Below are 18,809 nucleotides of genomic sequence, written 5' to 3'. Positions count from 1 at the left end.
AGAAATAACTGTTTTCAAAATAATATGTGGTTGTCAATAAAATTTTTATATAACCATAAGCAACTTCTTGAAATTACTGAATGTCCTTTATAGGTATACCAAATTATAGAATCAAAGTCTTGTTGGGTTTCTCTCCACACAAGTTTAGATCCTAGATTTGATGTCGGTGCTCATATTTTTCTAGATTCACCAATGTTGTTCTTTTAGTAGTAGGTGATGTGTCCGTCAACAGCGAGACACTTATGATGACTTCATCAACCTCAAGATCTAACAGCTTAATTTCAACCTTTATGAGTTACTCGTATGAATAGGATGTATATGTGTGCGTTTATATAGTGTTTGGTTTGTTGGGCTGGTGGAGCTTGGCTAGAAAACCAAGCCTGGGCAGTGGGCACTGCTGGTCTGGTTACACCCGGCCAACAGGCCCTTGTTTGGTAGGGTGGACTAGTTAGTTTAGCTTGGTATATAGATCCTGTTTGGTTGACTCCTCTAGTGGCTAGCTTGCATTGTGGAAGCCTAAAAGCCAGTGTTTGGTCGGTTGGACATTGGTAGGTGTGAGCAACATTTCCTCTGTTCGGTATGGTTAGCATCATTCCACCAACCACAGCACAAGCCAGCAACTTTGATCCACAGCACAAGCCAGCAACTTTGATTCACAGTCAACATGAATCCCTCCTCTCAACTCTTGGGTTTTCGATTGAATCCCCTAATACCCTTCTTGGCGGCTGAGATCCTTTGGATTGATTAGTAGATGCAAAATGGATGACTAATCTGTTCTTTTTTGGTTGGTATTAGGTTAGTTTAGAGCAATTTGTTGCACATTTGCTTGATATTAGGGTAGATTTGATCGATTTATTCTTTTTGTTTTCACAATAGGCCAGCAATGATAGTGCAGTTCCTGATGTTGTGTTTGGTTATGACTGGACCTGTATGAGCGTTGTGAGACTTTAGGAAGTGTGCTCATGGTCATCATGCTATACTCAAGAAGGCCTGGGTGAACACAAGCAGGCTTTCCTAGGTTGCCCCTTTAGGTACTCTTGTTTTATGTTATGAACCATGCATTCAACACTTATCATTTTAGACACCTCATGTTAATAAACTATTGGTTGAAATAGGTTGAGAGTGAACAATGCCAGTTCATCAAATGGCTCGATGAACCTTGTCATGATAGGATGTAGGATAGCTTAAAGGAAGTGTGGAAGGACCTCTGACTAGCTAAGCATACAGAAGCAAGGGCAACTGAAGCACTCCATCATTCCATTAAGATCAATGACACATCTACTGATGCGAGGGTTGCCTTGTAGTAGGAAGTCAACACAATCAAGAGAGTTGCATGACATGTTTGTGCAACCTACCATAGGCAAGCCACCATTGCTGCACTAGACAAGAGCAAGCTCATGTTCCTCATCTACTGCCTTCTGAGGGTAATCATCTTTTTACTACTTGCAATGTTCTTCAAGTTGAATTGAGGTGTTTGTTGTATATCTAGCTATGGTTAAGAGTCGGTTGGTACTTTGGATGAATGGTCTAGTGTTAGCTAGTAGATATGGACCTATTTTGTTAGCTTTTGACTAAGTGACATGTTAGTAGTTGTCCTAATATATCATTGCTACAAGTTGGCATCATTTGATTGTGCCCAATTCAAAATAGGTGCACCCTTCTGTAATCTCTGCAACAATGCTACCTTAGTATGGTTTAGGTGTTAGTAGTAGTCGACTTAATGTTAGTGATGTAATCAGAATAATGTTTGTGGGAGTGGCTACCAATGGATGTTATCACATGAATAGTTCATGTCACCGATAATACCTAGTTTGGAAACTTGAATGATAAATCAAATGTTACTACATCTCAGTTACTTGATTTGCAAACTTGGTGACTACAACTAGATGAGTACCTATGTACAAATGATTACAAACTGGATGACTACAACTAAAACCAATAAACCAATGATGTAGTAAGAACATGAGTACCATCAATGGCACCCACACAATCCTAAAACAAGGACCATGAAACTATTAGGAAGGTAACACCGTAGGAAAGATAGAAGGATTGAAGTAGGCCAAAAATGCCAGCCTTGAAAAAAGATTCCACTTCATATTGTTTTGGATTCTTGGATGCACATATGTAGTAGTTGATTGTCCTCGGTTCTCCAACTGCCTAGAAGTACCTACTAATGGTTTTTATTAACCTCCTAAAGGTACACTTGATAACCCTGAACCTTTGGTTATGCCCTACAACATGCAGGAACATTGCTACTTGCTCCTCAATGTTGTTGTTGTTGCTATCTTTCAAAAGAGACCTTTGCCTAAATAGGTCACAAAGCTAGAAAAAGGAGCCCTTTCATCCTAAGAATGTCAACACAATGAACATCATCACTATGATAGATGAACCTAAGATTATTCAACCATTCCTGATCCCTAGTGATCATAGAACCATAATAGATCCCTCTATTATATGACGACATTTCTCTAAACCTATCAAATAGCCAAGCACTGATGATAGCAACCAGAGATGCTCCTCTAATCACAAGCTGATGACGCCTAATTGCCGGATCCATATCGCTAAACAAGACATGGAGGGACAAATTAGTATGCTAGCTGGTGCATAAGTAAGAATGAACCCTAATTTGGAAAAAACATGTATCAGCTGCGACATATAGGATGTGCCACCCAGATCTAAGAACATTATTGACCATTCCCAGTAACTTAGCAAAACTGGAAGTACAAGCATAGTAAAAGAACGAGCAACCAATACTGTTCAAGGAAAAAATGAATACTTAACATATCCAACAATAATAAGGACTACAAAGGGTACAAAGCATGTGGATGTGAATAAAAAAACCTAGATCTAGTCATAAACAGATCCGAGAGGATGAGATAGAGAGGGATAAAGGAGGAGTACTCTAGTAGGAACCGACATGTCTGACCTGTGAGCACCTAAAGACACCCGACAACGTTCTCCTATGCCCCTAGAGCACTCCATTCTATAGCACTAGCATGGTATTAGACATAGTAAAACAATATTCCTAAGTCATTCTAACTATATGTTAAAGAATACTATGATTAGTGCAATTACACTTAGTAATCATTGTTAATATCATCATTATATCCATACATAAGGACCATTGATAAAAAGGAGAGCCAGGACTCAGCAAGACTTTTTCTCTACAACCACGTTCTACTAGTTCTACATACGGGAGGTGGACTCCACAGAACTCAATGGGACTGTCACCCCCGCGATCTACCACATGGGCCGACATATAGAGTGCATTCGTAGGTAAATATCATCTAAGGATCATTCTTACATGACATCTACCATCCATCCATTGTACCAAAAGGTAAATGCTATACAAACTTATGCATAGACATGATAACAACCCAGTTATACTAAGTATATAGTTAAAGTAGACGATGAACAATATAATTGTGAACATAAATATTAAATAGAACAAAGTTATATCTATAGTATCTAGCAAATATATAAATAGAAGGATACAAATAGAGAGATTACAAGGATTTACCGAGCAACGCTCTCGATAAGATCCAGAATCCAAGCGAAGTTTTGCCTCCTTCTACTTCTAACCTATGTAGCTACGCTCTAGAGTTGGTGGAACTCTAAGGAAACTAGAGTTTCAAGCTTTGATGACTTGATGAAATAACTTGATGCCCTTCTCCCATGGGGTAGGGGTCTCCTTATATAGGCCGATGGGATGAACCAGAGCCCTCGGATCAAACCAACCTTGAACAACGGTGTAGATGCAAACCCTAAGACAGTGGAAACCCAACATGAGAAAGAGCACTGATAGGTGGGACCACCTTGGGTCGACCGACCTAGGAGTGGGGTTGGCCGACCCAGGTCACTTCTAGGTGGGCCCCACCTCCAGAAGTATGTCTTCTTGAGTCTTGTAGATCCTTCCTACATTGGTGTCATGATGGAATATGCTTTCTAGCTCGACGTCCTTCATATATCCTCTTTTCCTGATAAACCTCTGCAAAAATAATGATCCACCAAAACTGTGGAATTCTGTTAGTATAACCCCTATTCTATGTAGATATTTCCTTTTATGCTCTTTTCCATGTTTGGTTGACGGTTTATATTTGTAGTTCATGATCGTCAATAGGGGTAAGGCAACAAACCAAACAGGATGGTGTGTACATATAAGAGTACATGCCTATGTAATCTGATTCAAAAAAAATATAATCTCATCTGTGGTTGTTACTCAGTAAAATCATATTTGTATGCTAAATATTTCTCACAATTAGATCTTTTTGCTTTATCTAATGGGCTTACTGTCTTGTTTTCCTTGTGGGTATTATATTTCTATTGGGATTTTCTTTTCCTATAGGCCATTTTCCAATGCAAAGTGTTGCCTTCACTACTTACATTTTTTTTATGTTTGTTTTGTTTCATCTGTAGTATGTTTTCGACATGTTGTGCTATATGTTTGCTTCTCATTTCAGCCCATTACACATGTTATCTTAAATCTCGACTCAATTAGATAACTGTGTCAGGAATAATTTCTCAATTTATCTGCACCTTGCACCGACTTTTGCAATATGAATGGGGGCAGATGTTGAATGCTTGTGACTGCCTTGTTTAGTTCGCGAAAAGAATTTTTTATAGATACTGTACCACATTTATAACTATAGCAATTCATGTCTAATTATAGACTAATTGGGTTTAAAAGATTCATCTCGTAAAATACATGCTAACTATGTAATTAGTTATTTTTTAATCTATATTTAATGTTCCATGCATGTGTCCAAACATTTGATGTGATGGGACAAAAAGTTTTTAGGTGGGAACTAAACAAGGTCTAAGGAAAAAAATGGGAGATAAACATCTAACTTTTTACCATCTTTTTTTTCCTTTTGCAGGATTCACTCTACTCAAATATGGTTGAAAAAAGGAATCCACCAGTTTTAGGATGAGGCAAAAGTGCAAAACAGAGATGATGGCAGGCCATATTTCTATTGGATGTTTTTCTTCGGTCTACTTCTATTGGATGTTCCCGGCAAAAAAAATCTATTGGATGACAAGAAATTTGAGACAAAACAAAACAAAAAATCACTCAACTGTTGACTGAATACATAAGACTGCAAAGAACTTTTCACGAATGGCTAGAGGAACAAAATCACTGGCCATCATGGGCTGCACGCTCCTTGTTAGTGGGCCTCCATGGGCTGTTCATTTTTCTCAGATGTTCTGAGCCAATTTGGCCTTTTCTTAAATACTTCTAATAGTATAAAAAAAATCTTACAGTGCATATAGTTTCTGACAAAAGACACCACCGATGAAAACCTTAGGTGCGATGCACATTAGGATTTTGTAGATACTATTGGGTATAAATGGGTGAGAATTTGGCCCATGCTACCATATGAGTACTATAATACTCTCACGACTCAGGAATGGCACATTGAGTAATTGACTCATGAAAGTAAGGTCAGGCCTTGTTTAGTTAAATTACAAAATATTTTAGATTCTCTGTCACATCAAATCTTACGGCACATACATAAAGCATTAAATATAGATAAAAAAATTAATTATACAGTTTATCTGTAATTTACGAAACAAATATTTTGAGCCTAATTAATCCATAATTAGACAATATTTGTCAAATACAAATGAAATTGCTCAAGTGTCCATTTTATAAAAAAATGGAACTAAACAAGGCCTCAGCGGACCACATGTCTACTCTAGCCTCTCAAAACTGAAATAACCCTAACGAAGCTGAAATCCATTGAATCAATAGGTAAGATGAATCAGCAAAATCGTAGCAGGCTGCAGTGCTGTTGCTATTGTCGAGATGAGAATAAGATTTATCATTGATGAAGCAATTCAGGCAAGTAGTACATTATCTGAGTGAAAGGTTGTTCGCACGAGTAGAAAGGGTAATTGTGTTGCTCTTGAGCTCGCACAAGTGGCTATGAGAACAAAACACTCGGTCGTTTGGCGGTTCTCTGTCCACTTGTATATTGAGCATATTATTGCTTGGGACTATAATCACACTGATGAGAAATAAAATACCTTTATTTCTCGCAAAAAACATATTTCCTCTATTTCCCCAGTCTTTTTATTTTATTTTTTCAAAGAAGTACGGTTGGTGATAACTCATAAGCATGTCCATGCTTGGAACTAACTCGAGAAATATCGTATTTGGAAGTGAACGTAGATAAAGCTAGAATCATATGGTTCTCTTGATTTTTTTTCTTAATCCCAATATATTATAATGATATTTTTCAGTCTTGTACATTTTTTTTAAAAGTGTTGGTGATATTCGTGGGCCAGAGCAGCAGAAAGGCCGATCCATGCTATCCACGACCAATGAGAACATAGCCTTTCAGTTTAAACTGAACAGATCGAAGCCACTGCTATGAATATCAAAATTTTCAAGCGGAGTCATACAGTAGTGAGTTGGTGAGCAGGATCTAATTATTATACCAGTGCAACAAAACTCACCATATGTCAGGGAGAAGGATCGTGACATGTGGTGAGTCTTGTTGCACTGGTATAATAATTAGATCCTGCTCACCAACTCACTACTGTATGACTCCGCTTGAAAATTTTGATATTCCGTTCTCTCTAAGGCTTTGTTTAGTTCCCACCAAATACTTTTTAAGATTTTCTGTCACATTGAATTTTACGACATATGTATGGAGCATTAAATATAGATGAAAACAAAAACTAATTGCACAGTTTGCCTCTAAATCAGGAGACAAATCTTTTAAGCCTAGTTACTCCATGATTAGACAATATTTTTTAAAATAAAAATGAAAGTGCTACAGTAACAAAATTCAAAAAATTTTCACAAGGCCTTGTTTAGTTCGTAAAAGTTTTTGTTTTTGGCTACTGTAGCATTTCGTTTTTATTTGACAAATATTGTCCAATCATGAAGTAACTAGGCTCAAAAGATTCATCTCACAAATTACAGGTAAACTGTGCAGTTAGTTTTTATTTTTGTTTATATTTAATGCTCCATGCATGTGACCAAAGATTCGATGTGACGAAAAATCTTGAAAATTTTTGCGAACTAAACAAGGTCTAAACAAGACCTAAGATCCTGTTTACCCTAGCTTTCTCTAGCTCCAGCCTTTAGCGCCGTGTAGTGCAGAGCCGGAGAAGCCGGGCAACGACAACTCAGGTCTTGTTTAGGTCTTGTTTAGATGCGAAAAGATTTTAGATTTTGCTATTGTAGTATTTTCATTTGTTTGCGGTAAATATTGTCCAATCATAGAGTAACTAGGATCAAAAGATTCGTCTTACAATTTATAGATAAATTGTGCAATTAGTTTTTATTTTCGTCTATATTTAATGCTTCATACATGTGCCGAAAAATTCGATGTGACGGAAATCTTGAAAACTTTTTGATTTTTGGGTGAACTAAACAAGGCCTTAGTTGGCTCCAGAGACAAGGAAGCCATCTATTGCTACAGAAACATACAGTGATGTACAGTTGATAAGTCGGAGCTGCCTTGACAAGAGCTCCCATATACTCTCTCCATCTTTCCAAGAATTTTGGAGAGTTAAAACACCTCAAGTTTGATCAATATTATAAAAAAAAATTACAAAGATTTATGGCATCAAACAAATATACTATAAAATATAATTAATAAAGAACCTAATAATACATCAAATAAATATTATTCTCTTACTATATAAATTTGGTCAAACTTGAAATGCTTTGACTCTCCAAATTTTTAAAAATGACTTATAATTTAGGATGGAGGGGTCCTAGTTAGTATCATCAATGTTTTTGTTCCAAGCCTTGCCAATGCCCGTCCCTGACCAGTATTTGACTCAAAGCACTTGTAAATTACAGGTATGGCAATTTTTTCAAGCCAAAATTAGCTATTTGAATGGGCTACGGCTAGTGATCACTAATTTTACATTCGGATCAGGTCAAGACCAGTGTAAGACCTTTGTGTTGGCATGGCTTGCTGGTGCTCCGGCTCCTCAAACACTATAGCAATACTATTTAGCACTATAGCTAGGAGTTGTTTTGGTTTTCAAGACAAAAAAAGGGTCTTGTTTAGTTCGCGAAAAAGAAAAATTTTAGATGTCATATCAGATATATCGGTATATATTTGAAATATTAGACGCAGACTAATCAAAAAAACAAATTACATAGCTCGTCTATAAACAACAAGATAAATTTATTAAGCCTAATTAATCAATCATTAGCACATGATGGTTACTATAACAATTATGGACTAATTATGCTTAAAAGATTTGTCACGTGATTTACAATCAAATTGTGTAATTAGTTTTTGAGTAAATTACACTCACCATACGATAAGTATCTAAGTGGGTGCATGTTAGTCCAACATCTTGTAATTTGTCCAATTTAATACAACAACAATATAGGTGGGTGCATATTGATCCACAATCTTCTCATAAGTTTAATTTGATACAAGAACTTGCTTATTCGTGCATATACGGTCCAAGTATGTAACAATGCATCTCTGTACACTATGAATCACTGTCATTGCAAGCTATAAACCCTAGCATGCTCATCTCATCCATCAATTAGCTTGAATTGTTTACTATACGATATCATTTATGAATTTGGCCAAATATAAAAGCTGTCATTGATTTCATAAATATAAAAAATTCCAAACCGATTATTTTTTTCTATACCATAATATTATTTTAATCCCAACCTATTGTCATTCATGGCTGACTTGAACTGATACGTGGGTTGTCCATCTCATAAGAAACAAGGACCAAGAGTTTTTTTCAAAAACAAGAATCAACAAAATTTGGTTTTGGTTTTTTTGTTTGGTTCTACCTATAACCGAACTAACCAAGTTCTTATATTGGTTTACCAAGCTAACAAAAAGAAAATAAAAAGCAGTTGCCACCGTTTAAAGGATGTAGTAGACAGAAAAAGATAAGATGATGTAGTAGACACAAAAAAGAAGACGATGCACTGTCCAAAGGATAGGAAAGGCCTAGAGAGGGGGAGGTTAATTGGCTTTTAAAAACTTAAAACTCGATTCAACGGATTAGCATAATGCGGAGGTTTTACAAATTCTCGCGGAAGTTTTAGAAGGATAGGTAGTGAACATTTGATTCCTCATAAGCTTACCACTTTATGTCTGTCTTAATGGTATGACTTTTCCTATACTCAAATTTAAAATAGAAATTGAATGTAAGCTTTTATTTGGCCAAAGTCAGAGAAATGATATCATAATATAGTAAATAATTCAAGTTGAGTGATGGACAAGATGAGCGTGCTAGGGTGTGTAGCTTCTGATGGCAGGGATTCAGACTTCAGAGTGTACAAAGACACTGCTTGGAACATACACGCATCAACATACACGCATCAATGAACTAAGTTCTTACTTCAAATTAAACCGATTAGAAGATGTTGGACCAATAAGCACCCACCTAGATAGTTGTCATATTAAATTGAACAAATTAGAAGATGTTGGACTAACATGCACCCACTTAATTAGTTGTTGTATGGTGAGTGCAATTTACTCTTAGTTTTTTCGTTTACATTTAATGTTTCATGCATGTGTCGAAAGATTTGATAAGATAGGTGAATAGTTTTTGGGTGGGGAATTGAACAAGGCCTAAACCGAGAAGAGGAACCAACGAAGCCATGATTTGTAGCTCCACCTGCTCTGTTCTACCGTGTCACTACAGTTACCAACAGTGCCGGAGCAGATAGGCGTGGCTGCTGGCCTGCTGCTAGTTTTCCTCAACACTGGGCTGGGGGTGGGCCGATCCAAGCCAACCTTTCCAGGTCTCTTGGACCAGTTCCCTGAAACCATCCACTTTTAACAAGTGGTTTTCGAGTTAGAAAATGCAGTCTTCCTTGTGTTGGTCTCTTGCCGATTGAGAATGATCGGGCAATGGTCTAATGCTCCAGTCAAGACTCAAGAGGCGTTCTGTTAGAGGATGTCATGTTATCACCTTAGAGCACCTCCAGTGTGTAGAAAAAGCGAACCGTGGGCGAACCATCGACACTCCAGTGTGCGAACCATAATTGTCAGTCTTCAAATCGGTTGCTACAGACCGTTTGGATCAAAGGGAATAAAATAAGCGGCTGCGCATACATGCAAGCTATGGACGCATGCTAGAGATGAGAAGAGAACTACTTTTAGGTTTGTTTATTAGACTCATCTATTTAGCACTAGAGCGGTCGAACTTCTATCCACCGAATCCAAGTGTGTCAGTTCGGTTCGATCTCCACACTGGAGGTGCCCTTATTATCCAGATAGCAGATACCTAAGCATCTCCATCTGCGTATGAACATCTTGTCAGTTGCCACACAGATACCTGAACATCTCCATCTGCGTATGAACATAGGCATTGGGTGCATCATCAACACCTCGTTGCTTAGCAATATCTTATGTGTTATGATGTTGGTTATTGGCGCCATAGTATAATCCCCTTCCTCTTTCTCTCTTGACAACGAACGCCGTAGCATCATGACAGCAGCTCTTTGCTCCAATCAGACAGCTGTGCAGACCCGTTCCGTTGTTCCGTCTGCAAGCAACCCCTATGAGAGCGACCTTCAAAAGATGATTGTTGCATTCTTCGTCCCGGCTGCACCCTATTAAACATGCGGCTACATTTGTACTAATCCATATGAAATCATGCCTGCTAGTATAAAGTAATACGGCCTACTGCAGGCTGGGATCAACGAATGGCATCTGCATCGCGGAGCGAGACTTCGAGGACCGAATCAAAGCACCCGAGCCGCGACAAATGGCCACCGCGCTATTGACTTGAACGATCTCGTCCTTTGGATTGCCGGACTACATGTTAGCTACGCTATGCAGTTTAATCAAGCTGTCATCGCCTCACTACTTCACAGCCTCAATTAGCCAAGGAGCTCACAGAAAAGCAGCCCGTGACACCGACACCGAGAGCGAAATGGAACCTCGCCATTTCTGCTGCGCTTTGCTGCTTCTCCTCGGCCTCCGGCAAGCCGGTGCCCAGGACAACACAAACTACACCGTCCCCGCGCAGTTCGCCTGTAACGTGTCGTCGTCGCCGCCGCCGTGCGACACGTACGTGGTGTACCGGACGCAGTCCCCGGGGTACCAGGACCTCGGCAGTATCTCGGACCTCTTCGGCACGAGCCAGGCCCGGATCGCCAGCGCCAACGGTCTCAGCTCCGAGGACGGCGTGCTGCAGCCAGGCCAGCCGCTGCTCGTGCCCGTCAGCAAGTGCGGCTGCACGGGCGGCTGGTCCTTCGCCAACGTCACGTACCCGATCCGGCAAGGCGACACCTTCTTCAACCTCGCCAGAGTCTCCTACGAGAACCTCACCCTGTACCAACTCATCCAAAATCTGAACCCGAGGTCGGTACCCACCAGTCTACAGGTCGGGCAGGAGGTCACGGTGCCGCTCTTCTGCCGGTGCCCGGCTCCCGCTGAGCGGAGCAGCTTCATCACCTACGTGTGGCAAGCAGGGGACACCATGTCCCAGGTGAGCAAGCTGATGAACACCACCGAGGACGAGATCGCCGAGGCCAACAACGTCACTAGCAGCTCTGCCTCCGCGTCCCTCGTGGGGCAGCCGATGCTGATCCCAGTTCAACAGCGGCCGCGGCTTCCGCCGCTGCACTACGCTGCTAGTGCAGGCGACGGCAAGTCCCGGTGGCGACGTCGGGCTGTCATCATAGGCGCCAGCGTCTCGGGGTCTGTCGTCGCGCTCGCCGCCTTGTTCGTGGCGATCCTGGCGCTCCGAAGGTACCGAAAGAAGCCGTCGATGCGCCTGGGTTCACGGTTCGCCGTGAACACCAAGCTCACTTGGTCCAGGAACCAATTCGGCCATGACAGCAGTAATTCCTTCGCTCACATGATGAAACTGAAAGGAGGCAAGCTGCTAACCGGCGTGTCGGAGTTCATCGACAAGCCCATCATCTTCTTGGAAGAGGAGATCATGGAGGCCACGATGAACCTTGACGAGCGGTGCAAGATCGGCAGCACGTACTACCGGGCGAAGCTCGACGGGGAGGTGTTTGCGGTGAAGCCAGCGAAAGGCGACGTGTCGGCGGAGTTGAAGATGATGCAGATGGTCAACCACGCCAACTTGATCAAGCTGGCCGGCATATCCATCGGCACTGACGGGGACTACGCGTTCCTGGTGTACGAGTTCGCCGAGAAGGGCTCGCTCGACAAGTGGCTGTACCAGAAGCCACCGTCGGCGCTGCCGTCGTCGTCGTGCTGCACCGTGGCAACTCTCTCGTGGGGCCAGAGGCTGAGCATCGCGCTGGACGTCGCCAACGGCCTACTCTACATGCACGAGCACACGCAGCCGAGCATGGTGCACGGCGACATCCGCGCGCGGAACATCCTCCTGACGGCGGAATTCAGGACCAAGATATCAGGCTTCTCCCTGGCCAAGCCAGCCACGGCCGACGCCGCCGCGACGAGCTCCGACGTGTTCGCCTTCGGGCTGCTCCTCCTGGAGCTCCTGTCCGGCAGGAGGGCGATGGAGGCGCGCGTCGGCTCGGAGATCGGCATGCTGTGGAGGGAGATCCGTGGCGTGCTTGACGCCGGCGACAAGAGGGAGGCGAAGCTGGGCAAGTGGATGGACCCCGCTCTGGGAAGCGAGTACCACATGGACGCGGCTCTTAGCCTGGCCGGCATGGCGAGGGCCTGCACTGAGGACGACGCGGCGAGGCGGCCGAACATGACCGAGGTTGTGTTCAGCCTCTCCGTGCTGGTGCAGCCATTGACAGTGGCCGACGGATTCGAGAAGATGTGGCAACCCAGTTCGGACGACAACATTCGGATGGCCAGCTCGGTGTCAGCTCGATAAAATGAAAACAAAACTTTTTGTGCAAATTTGAAATCCAGGGTCTACTATTTGTCGTCTTCAGTTTGGGAAACTCACAAGGAACAAAGGAGGAAAGTACATTTGTCATGATTCTTCAATAAAAGGAGTGATAACGCGTTTTAAGCACCAGTGATGCGGTGAAGGATTTAGGAGTTGGTAGTGCCCTCCGTAAAATTATAAATTTAACTTTTTTAAAAAAAAAAGTTATTAAACAATTATAAGTTTAACTTTTAAAAAAAGGTTTTAAATTTAAGTAAATATGTAAAAAATATAGTAACTTTATGATTTCAGAATAAGGATTATTATATTAACCATGGAATATATTTTCATAGTATACCTAGAGTGATAAATCATAAGTATTGATAATATTTTTTTGTAAACTCAATTAAACTAAGGGGTTGCTTGGTTCTTGGCGGTGCATCACCTCAGCTTTCCTACTACGTCAGTCGGTCAGTGCGATCAATGAGAAGCGCTGGCTCAGGCGGAGGAGCAGATTTGGCAGATTTGGCTTCCCCATGAAAGCCAGCCAAATCTTGCTCATACAACCATTGAAATGGTTAGGCGAGAGAACCAAATATACCATCGCTTTCTGTCCTCACTCGACGAGGCATAATATAGTGCTTAGCGAAGGAAACAAGCAGCTTTAAAGAAAGTTTGACTCAATCTAAAGTTAAATTTGATTTTTTTAGGATGGAGGTAGTAGAGTTCAAGTATAGCATCTTCCAGCTAATGACTAAAACCTCTAATAAAAAAGTACCTATTCGTTCTAACTTATACGTCCTTCTATTTTTTCTAGGTATTGTTTTTTCTTATGTATTCCGTAAACATGATGTGTACTTAGTTTTTTAAAAGAGATTTATATGTACTAGGGGCTGTTTGGGACTACTCTGCTCCACGTTTTTCAGCTCCGCTCCACGTTTTTTAGCCAAACGGTTTCAGCTCCACGCACTCAGTTCGAGAAAAAAGGGTGGAGTTGTGAGAGCACCTAAAGAGGTACTCTACGAACTCCAGTTTTTTTGGAGCTGCTCCACAGCGGAGTTTATAGAGCAGAGTTCGTGGAGCAGTCCCAAACACCCTCTAAAGACCGATAAAAAATTCAGCCCATACCTGAAAGGCAGAATGACGGCAGTCAGCCTGGTGCGGCCAGGAGCTATAGGGTCTGTTTGGTTGGGTGATCTATTTCTAGCCTGCCTAGAATCCTGGCCTGGGTAACTTTAGCCTGTCCTCAGTAAGCTAGTAGCTAGTTGTTTGGTTGTCTGTATTATCTAAGCCTGGCTAGCATATGACGTGTTTGGTTGTCAAGTTTGTTTCACTAGGATCACCTCTTTTTGTGCTGGTAAGTTTACCCCTCATTGGGGAATTTGATCGAACATGTGGTGCGCACGGTAATAGGATGAACACGAGCTGGAGGCGTTACCGGTCACCACAGCAAACCCATCCCCAGCAGCTGGAGGCGTTGACGGCGCCGCCATAGTCTAGGTCGACGAGGACCCAACAGTGCTTGAACTCGGCGTAGACGAAGATGCACAGACGAAAGACCATGGAGCTCCGCCATCACCGCCGCACGGCCTCGTCCACCACCATGCTCTCCAGGTTCTCGCGCTAGCCCTCCTGCTGTTGGCCGTGACGGCGTCGGCTGCCGGTGGGAGCCACCTGGATCCTGGAGTTGGGCTTCCTCTCCTCCGCGGGTCGGAGGGAGTGCCTCGGCGGCACGGTGAGCGAGTGCCACCGCCGCGCGCTCTACATCGGCCCCAGCGCGCAGGTCAACCCCTACAACCGCGGCTGCTCCCGCATCACCCGGTGTCGCGGGTGACGCTGACGCGCCGGATCCGCCGCCTAACTGCCCCACCGCCGCTATTGCTCACTGCTGCCGGCTGTCGTGCCGTTTACAAGTACTAGAGAGACCGCGAGCAGGGGACCTCCAGTGGGCGGGTGGTGGCCAGGTGCTCCGGCGGGGAGGACGAGCAGGGGGCCGGGAGGACGAGCAGGGGACCTCCGGCGGGCGGTGAACAAGGGCTCGCGTGACTTCTCTGTTCGACCGGGGAGGTGAGCAGATGAGAGTCGAGGCCCTAGCCAAGCCTGGCTATCTAAAGTCTGGTTGGAGGATACCCACCCAACCGACCCATAGGAGCCGGCCAGTGTCTCACCGGGGCGCAGCGCAACAGCTACGGATAAACGGCGCAACTCGAACTAACCTGGACGATTGGGCCAACCGCGAGCAGGCCGCTGTTCCCGCCCATCTCGTGCTCGCGGAAGTTCGAAGGCTTACTGAGCTTTGTTTGGCCCAATAGGATGGTCAGAAGCCCATTATTCGCAGGCTCTATTCGGCTCCCTTTCTTTTCCGCCCCCACTTTTCTTCAACGTTTTGTGCGTGTGTGTCAACATGGCTACCAAAGCAGAGGCGGGCGCAGACCGCAGAGCTTGCTTCCAGTCTGCTGCGGATACTCCGGCTAAACAATAGCGCCACGACCCACACCACGCCTCAAAACTGCGCACCGATTTATCTCAGCCACTACACCTACATCAACGCGTCCATGAGGTGCCCATGCCCACTGCCCACGACGACCACGGCGCTTGCGCGCTGGCCGTGCCTTCCTCCGGATTCTCAACGAACTCCGACGTCTCCTCCGGGGTTCCCACCTAATCGCCATCTCCCTCGCGTCGCGTCCCGTTACATACCCAGATCAACAGAACTACACGCCTATATATAATAACAAATCAGAGAATTGGAGAGTCCTTGAAAATTTACTGCTTGCACATTCCTCTCCCATCTGCAGCTAGTTCCATCGTACATTGTCCACGACTGTCATTGCTGATTCTTCTCGTCGAGTCCTAGCTCCAATCAATCCGTTTCCATATGGGAGTCATACGGATTGCAAGCCTTCTACTCCTTGCTGGTACATTCGCAAAAATCATGTGCTGTATTCATACTGCGAAATGCCGTAGGTAGCGCTCGTGCTGATGATGTCTGCATATATGCGATGCAGGGGCAATTTGGTGGTTAGAGGCGAAATCTGGTGCCGAGGCCGCCGGCACGACGGTGTTCACGCTGCACAACAACTGCACCCAGACGATCTGGCCGGCCACATTGTCCGGAAACAGCGCGGCGGCCGTCGGGGGCGGGGGCTTCGAGCTGTCGCCCAACGCCACCGTCTCGTTCCCGGCCCCGGCAGGCTGGTCGGGCCGCCTCTGGGCGCGCACAGGCTGCGTCGCGTCGCCGTCGCCGTCGCCGTCCCCGTCCCCGTCCTCCCCCTCCGGGCTCTCGTGCGCCACGGGCGACTGCAGCGGCGCCGCGAGCTGCTCCCTCGGCGGGGCGCCGCCCGTCACGCTGGCGGAGTTCACCCTGGGCGGCGCCGACGGCAAGGACTTCTACGACGTGAGCCTGGTGGACGGGTACAACGTCGGCGTCGGCGTGGCGGCGACGGGCGCCAGGGTGAACTACGCCACGTGCGGGTACGCCGGCTGCGTCGGGGACGTGAACGCGCTGTGCCCGCCCGAGCTGCAGATGTCCGCCGGGGCGAATAAGGCCGCGGAGGAAGGGCCGACGGTGGCGTGCCGGAGCGCGTGCGAGGCGTTCGGGACGGCCGAGTACTGCTGCACGGGCGCGCACGGCGGGCCGAGCACCTGCGGGCCGACCAAGTACTCGAGGCTGTTCAAGGCGGCGTGCCCCGCGGCCTACAGCTACGCGTACGACGACCCCACCAGCACCTTCACCTGCGGCACCGGCGCGCAGTACCTCGTCACCTTCTGCCCGGGCCACCAGTAGTAGTGGCCGGAGTTGTGGCCGTGCGGACCGTGTGCGAGCGGCACAAACTGCAACTGCCGGTGCCCGTTGATCATTTTGTTTATCTTATCTTATCTTATCTAATCTAAAAAAAATGCTTGTAATTTTGCATTTGCCACTAGGACTTGCTAGAGCATAGAAAGTTTGGTGTGACGAACTCAATGTTTCCATGCCATCCGTGCACACGCGCGTACACGGTATACCTGATGTGACGGATCCAACTTCCCAACAATGACAGGCCATTAGGATCGTAATCATAATTTGCTCAAATAGTTAACCTCGAGTGCTTGGTACGTATCTTCTTCAATCAACACTCGTGTGAGTGTGAGGTTGTGGATCAGGGTGTGTGTCACACGTTAGTTAATCACTTTCCGTTCTGATGAGCGATAAGCCTTTTTTCTCCTACAATAGCTTGTCCTCCTGAATCGATACGGAGAGAGTTGTTGCTTCACGATTAGACAGTGAGTCGACCATGCATGCCACGCACGTTTATCCCGTGTGGCCGTACACGTGTGCCCCCTGGCACAACGCACGAGCCAAAGCGACCTCGTCCGGTCCCGGGGGCCGACGTGTTGCTAGCTATTGTACATCGCTGACGTGCCCACACGCGTCAGGGTCGCCGAGAGGAAGGAGCCCCTGCCGTTTCCGCAGGGCGTTGTAGCGGTGCACGTCGAAGCCGCGCGCCCGCATGAGGCGGCGCTGCTTGGACGCGAAGCGGCTCCGGAAGAAGCCCTCGAAGGACGGCTCCGTGGCGGTGCGCATGAAGAAGGCGTAGCCGGACATGAAGTAGAGCGACGTGACGTAGAAGCATATCGGCTCCATCACGTCCCACGACAGCTCCCAGAAGGTGAGCCGCATGAACCCCAGCGTCTGCGTCGCCAGCAGGCCCAGCCCGCACCACAGCTCGCGCCGCACCGCCACGGCCGCGTCCGCGTCGATCGCCGCCTTCTGCGCCTCCATGGCCTCCAGCTCGCGCCTGCGCGCCTCGCTCCCGTCGCCGGCGCGCGGCGGCGCTTGCTGCAGCTGCTGTTTCCCGGGGAGGATGCTCCCGATGGCCTTCGCGACCTGAACGACGACACATGGAGGGAACACATCAGAGACGCGTAAAAGCGTAAGGCGGCTGCTCTGCTCTCTGGCTACTCGATCTGTCTCCTCGCGTCACGTGTCTTGGGTGTTGCTAGCACGTACCATGTCGGGGCGGAGGAAGACGGCGTCGCCGAGGACGATGACGCCGCCGGACTCGTCGAGCGCACGGCCCAGCCTGCGGCCGCCCTCGACGCCGCCGGCAATGTCGACGCAGAGCGCGGCGAATTCCGAACCGGACACGACGCTCTGGGCGTTGGACCTCAGCCTCGCCCTGGCCACCTCCATCTCGGCAGCCCTAGCCACCTTCCTCGCCTGCTCCACCGTCACGCCCGCGTGCTCCGGCGGCGGCGGCGGCGGCGCTGTCGTGCTCACGGGAGGGATAAGCCCGTCGAGCTGGAGGCGGTGGAAGAGGTGGTCGCCGACGGGGAGGGCGGGGAAGCAGTGCGCCGGGAGCGGGACGGTCGCGGTGGCGTAGCCGACCGCGGTCGGCTTGGGCCGCAGGAATGCGAGCGTCGGGCAGTCGTCCACGGCCGGCACAGACCGCCGTGCCGGGGGATGGGGAGCGGGAGGCTTGGGAATGGCTGCGCCCGCGTTCTTGCCTGCCCATAGGCACCGGGTCATTGTTCTGTGGAACGCCATTTTGTGCTTGCCTCTCTGACACGAGCTCTAATGCTCTATCTGTAGTTTGGTTTAGAAGGATGGTTTCGTGTTACGTGACAGAAGTGGCGCGACGTGTCTGGCCGATGGAGCGAGGTGGGATGGACAGGGGGTGCTATTTATACTTGGGGCGGTGAACGCTGGGCAAAGTCTCGTGTTGTGCTGTACTCGCAACGGTTTCAAAAATAAACTAAGGCACGACGGCCAAAATAACAAAAACTGAACCTTGGGAGAACGTGGTAGGCATCCATTCATCGTTCAAGGGGACACTCAAGGCGCAGCATCTGTTGTCAAGGAAAAAAAAAGCGGAGCATCCTGGGTTTTTCACCGGGGTCCGTTTACATATTTTAATTTGCATGTGTTCCTTGCGGGATATATATATCTCAAAGCAAATCTAAATATTTTTAAGGATATTTTTGATCTTTCTAGCTTTTATAAGCCATTTTTTCTCGTAGTATAACGTGACGCAAACACTTGTACA

General features: G+C 46.3%; 3 protein-coding genes and 1 pseudogene across 3 annotated transcripts; 3 read left to right on the top strand and 1 right to left on the bottom strand.

Moving 5' to 3' along the window:
* Positions 8,695-12,845, top strand: LOC8085264 (serine/threonine receptor-like kinase NFP). The gene has a single exon (XM_002468191.2). It carries the CDS (start codon positions 10,774-10,776, stop codon positions 12,781-12,783), a length of 2,010 nt encoding a protein of 669 aa, XP_002468236.2. The 5' UTR covers positions 8,695-10,773; the 3' UTR covers positions 12,784-12,845.
* Positions 14,084-14,647, top strand: LOC110432549 (annotated as a pseudogene).
* On the top strand, positions 15,463-16,839 carry LOC8056859 (pathogenesis-related protein 5). Its single transcript, XM_002468190.2, has 2 exons — positions 15,463-15,698; positions 15,789-16,839. Exons 1-2 carry the CDS (start codon positions 15,659-15,661, stop codon positions 16,565-16,567), a joined length of 819 nt encoding a protein of 272 aa, XP_002468235.1. The 5' UTR covers positions 15,463-15,658; the 3' UTR covers positions 16,568-16,839.
* LOC8085263 (calcium uniporter protein 2, mitochondrial) lies at positions 17,048-18,408 on the bottom strand. Its single transcript, XM_002465569.2, has 2 exons — positions 17,774-18,408; positions 17,048-17,650 (listed from the first exon to the last, which is right to left on the bottom strand). Exons 1-2 carry the CDS (start codon positions 18,308-18,310, stop codon positions 17,165-17,167), a joined length of 1,023 nt encoding a protein of 340 aa, XP_002465614.1. The 5' UTR covers positions 18,311-18,408; the 3' UTR covers positions 17,048-17,164.

This window comes from Sorghum bicolor, chromosome 1, assembly GCF_000003195.3.
Source record: "Sorghum bicolor cultivar BTx623 chromosome 1, Sorghum_bicolor_NCBIv3, whole genome shotgun sequence".
Lineage (NCBI taxonomy): Eukaryota > Viridiplantae > Streptophyta > Magnoliopsida > Poales > Poaceae > Sorghum > Sorghum bicolor.
The sequence above is the reverse complement of the archived record's forward strand: the minus strand, read 5'-3'. Positions and strand labels throughout refer to the sequence as shown.

What these genes read in the sequence shown, in the direction of transcription:
- LOC8085264 (XM_002468191.2), top strand. Translation starts at nt 10,774, where the DNA reads ATGTTAGCTACGCTATGCAGTTTAATCAAGCTGTCATCGCCTCACTAC.
- LOC8085263 (XM_002465569.2), bottom strand. Translation starts at nt 18,310, where the DNA reads ATGGCGTTCCACAGAACAATGACCCGGTGCCTATGGGCAGGCAAGAAC. An exon ending in TCTTCCTCCGCCCCGACATG is followed by an intron (nt 17,651 to 17,773) that starts GTACGTGCTAGC and finishes GTCGTCGTTCAG; the next exon opens with GTCGCGAAGGCCATCGGGAG.
- LOC8056859 (XM_002468190.2), top strand. Translation starts at nt 15,659, where the DNA reads ATGGGAGTCATACGGATTGCAAGCCTTCTACTCCTTGCTG. An exon ending in AAGCCTTCTACTCCTTGCTG is followed by an intron (nt 15,699 to 15,788) that starts GTACATTCGCAA and finishes TATGCGATGCAG; the next exon opens with GGGCAATTTGGTGGTTAGAG.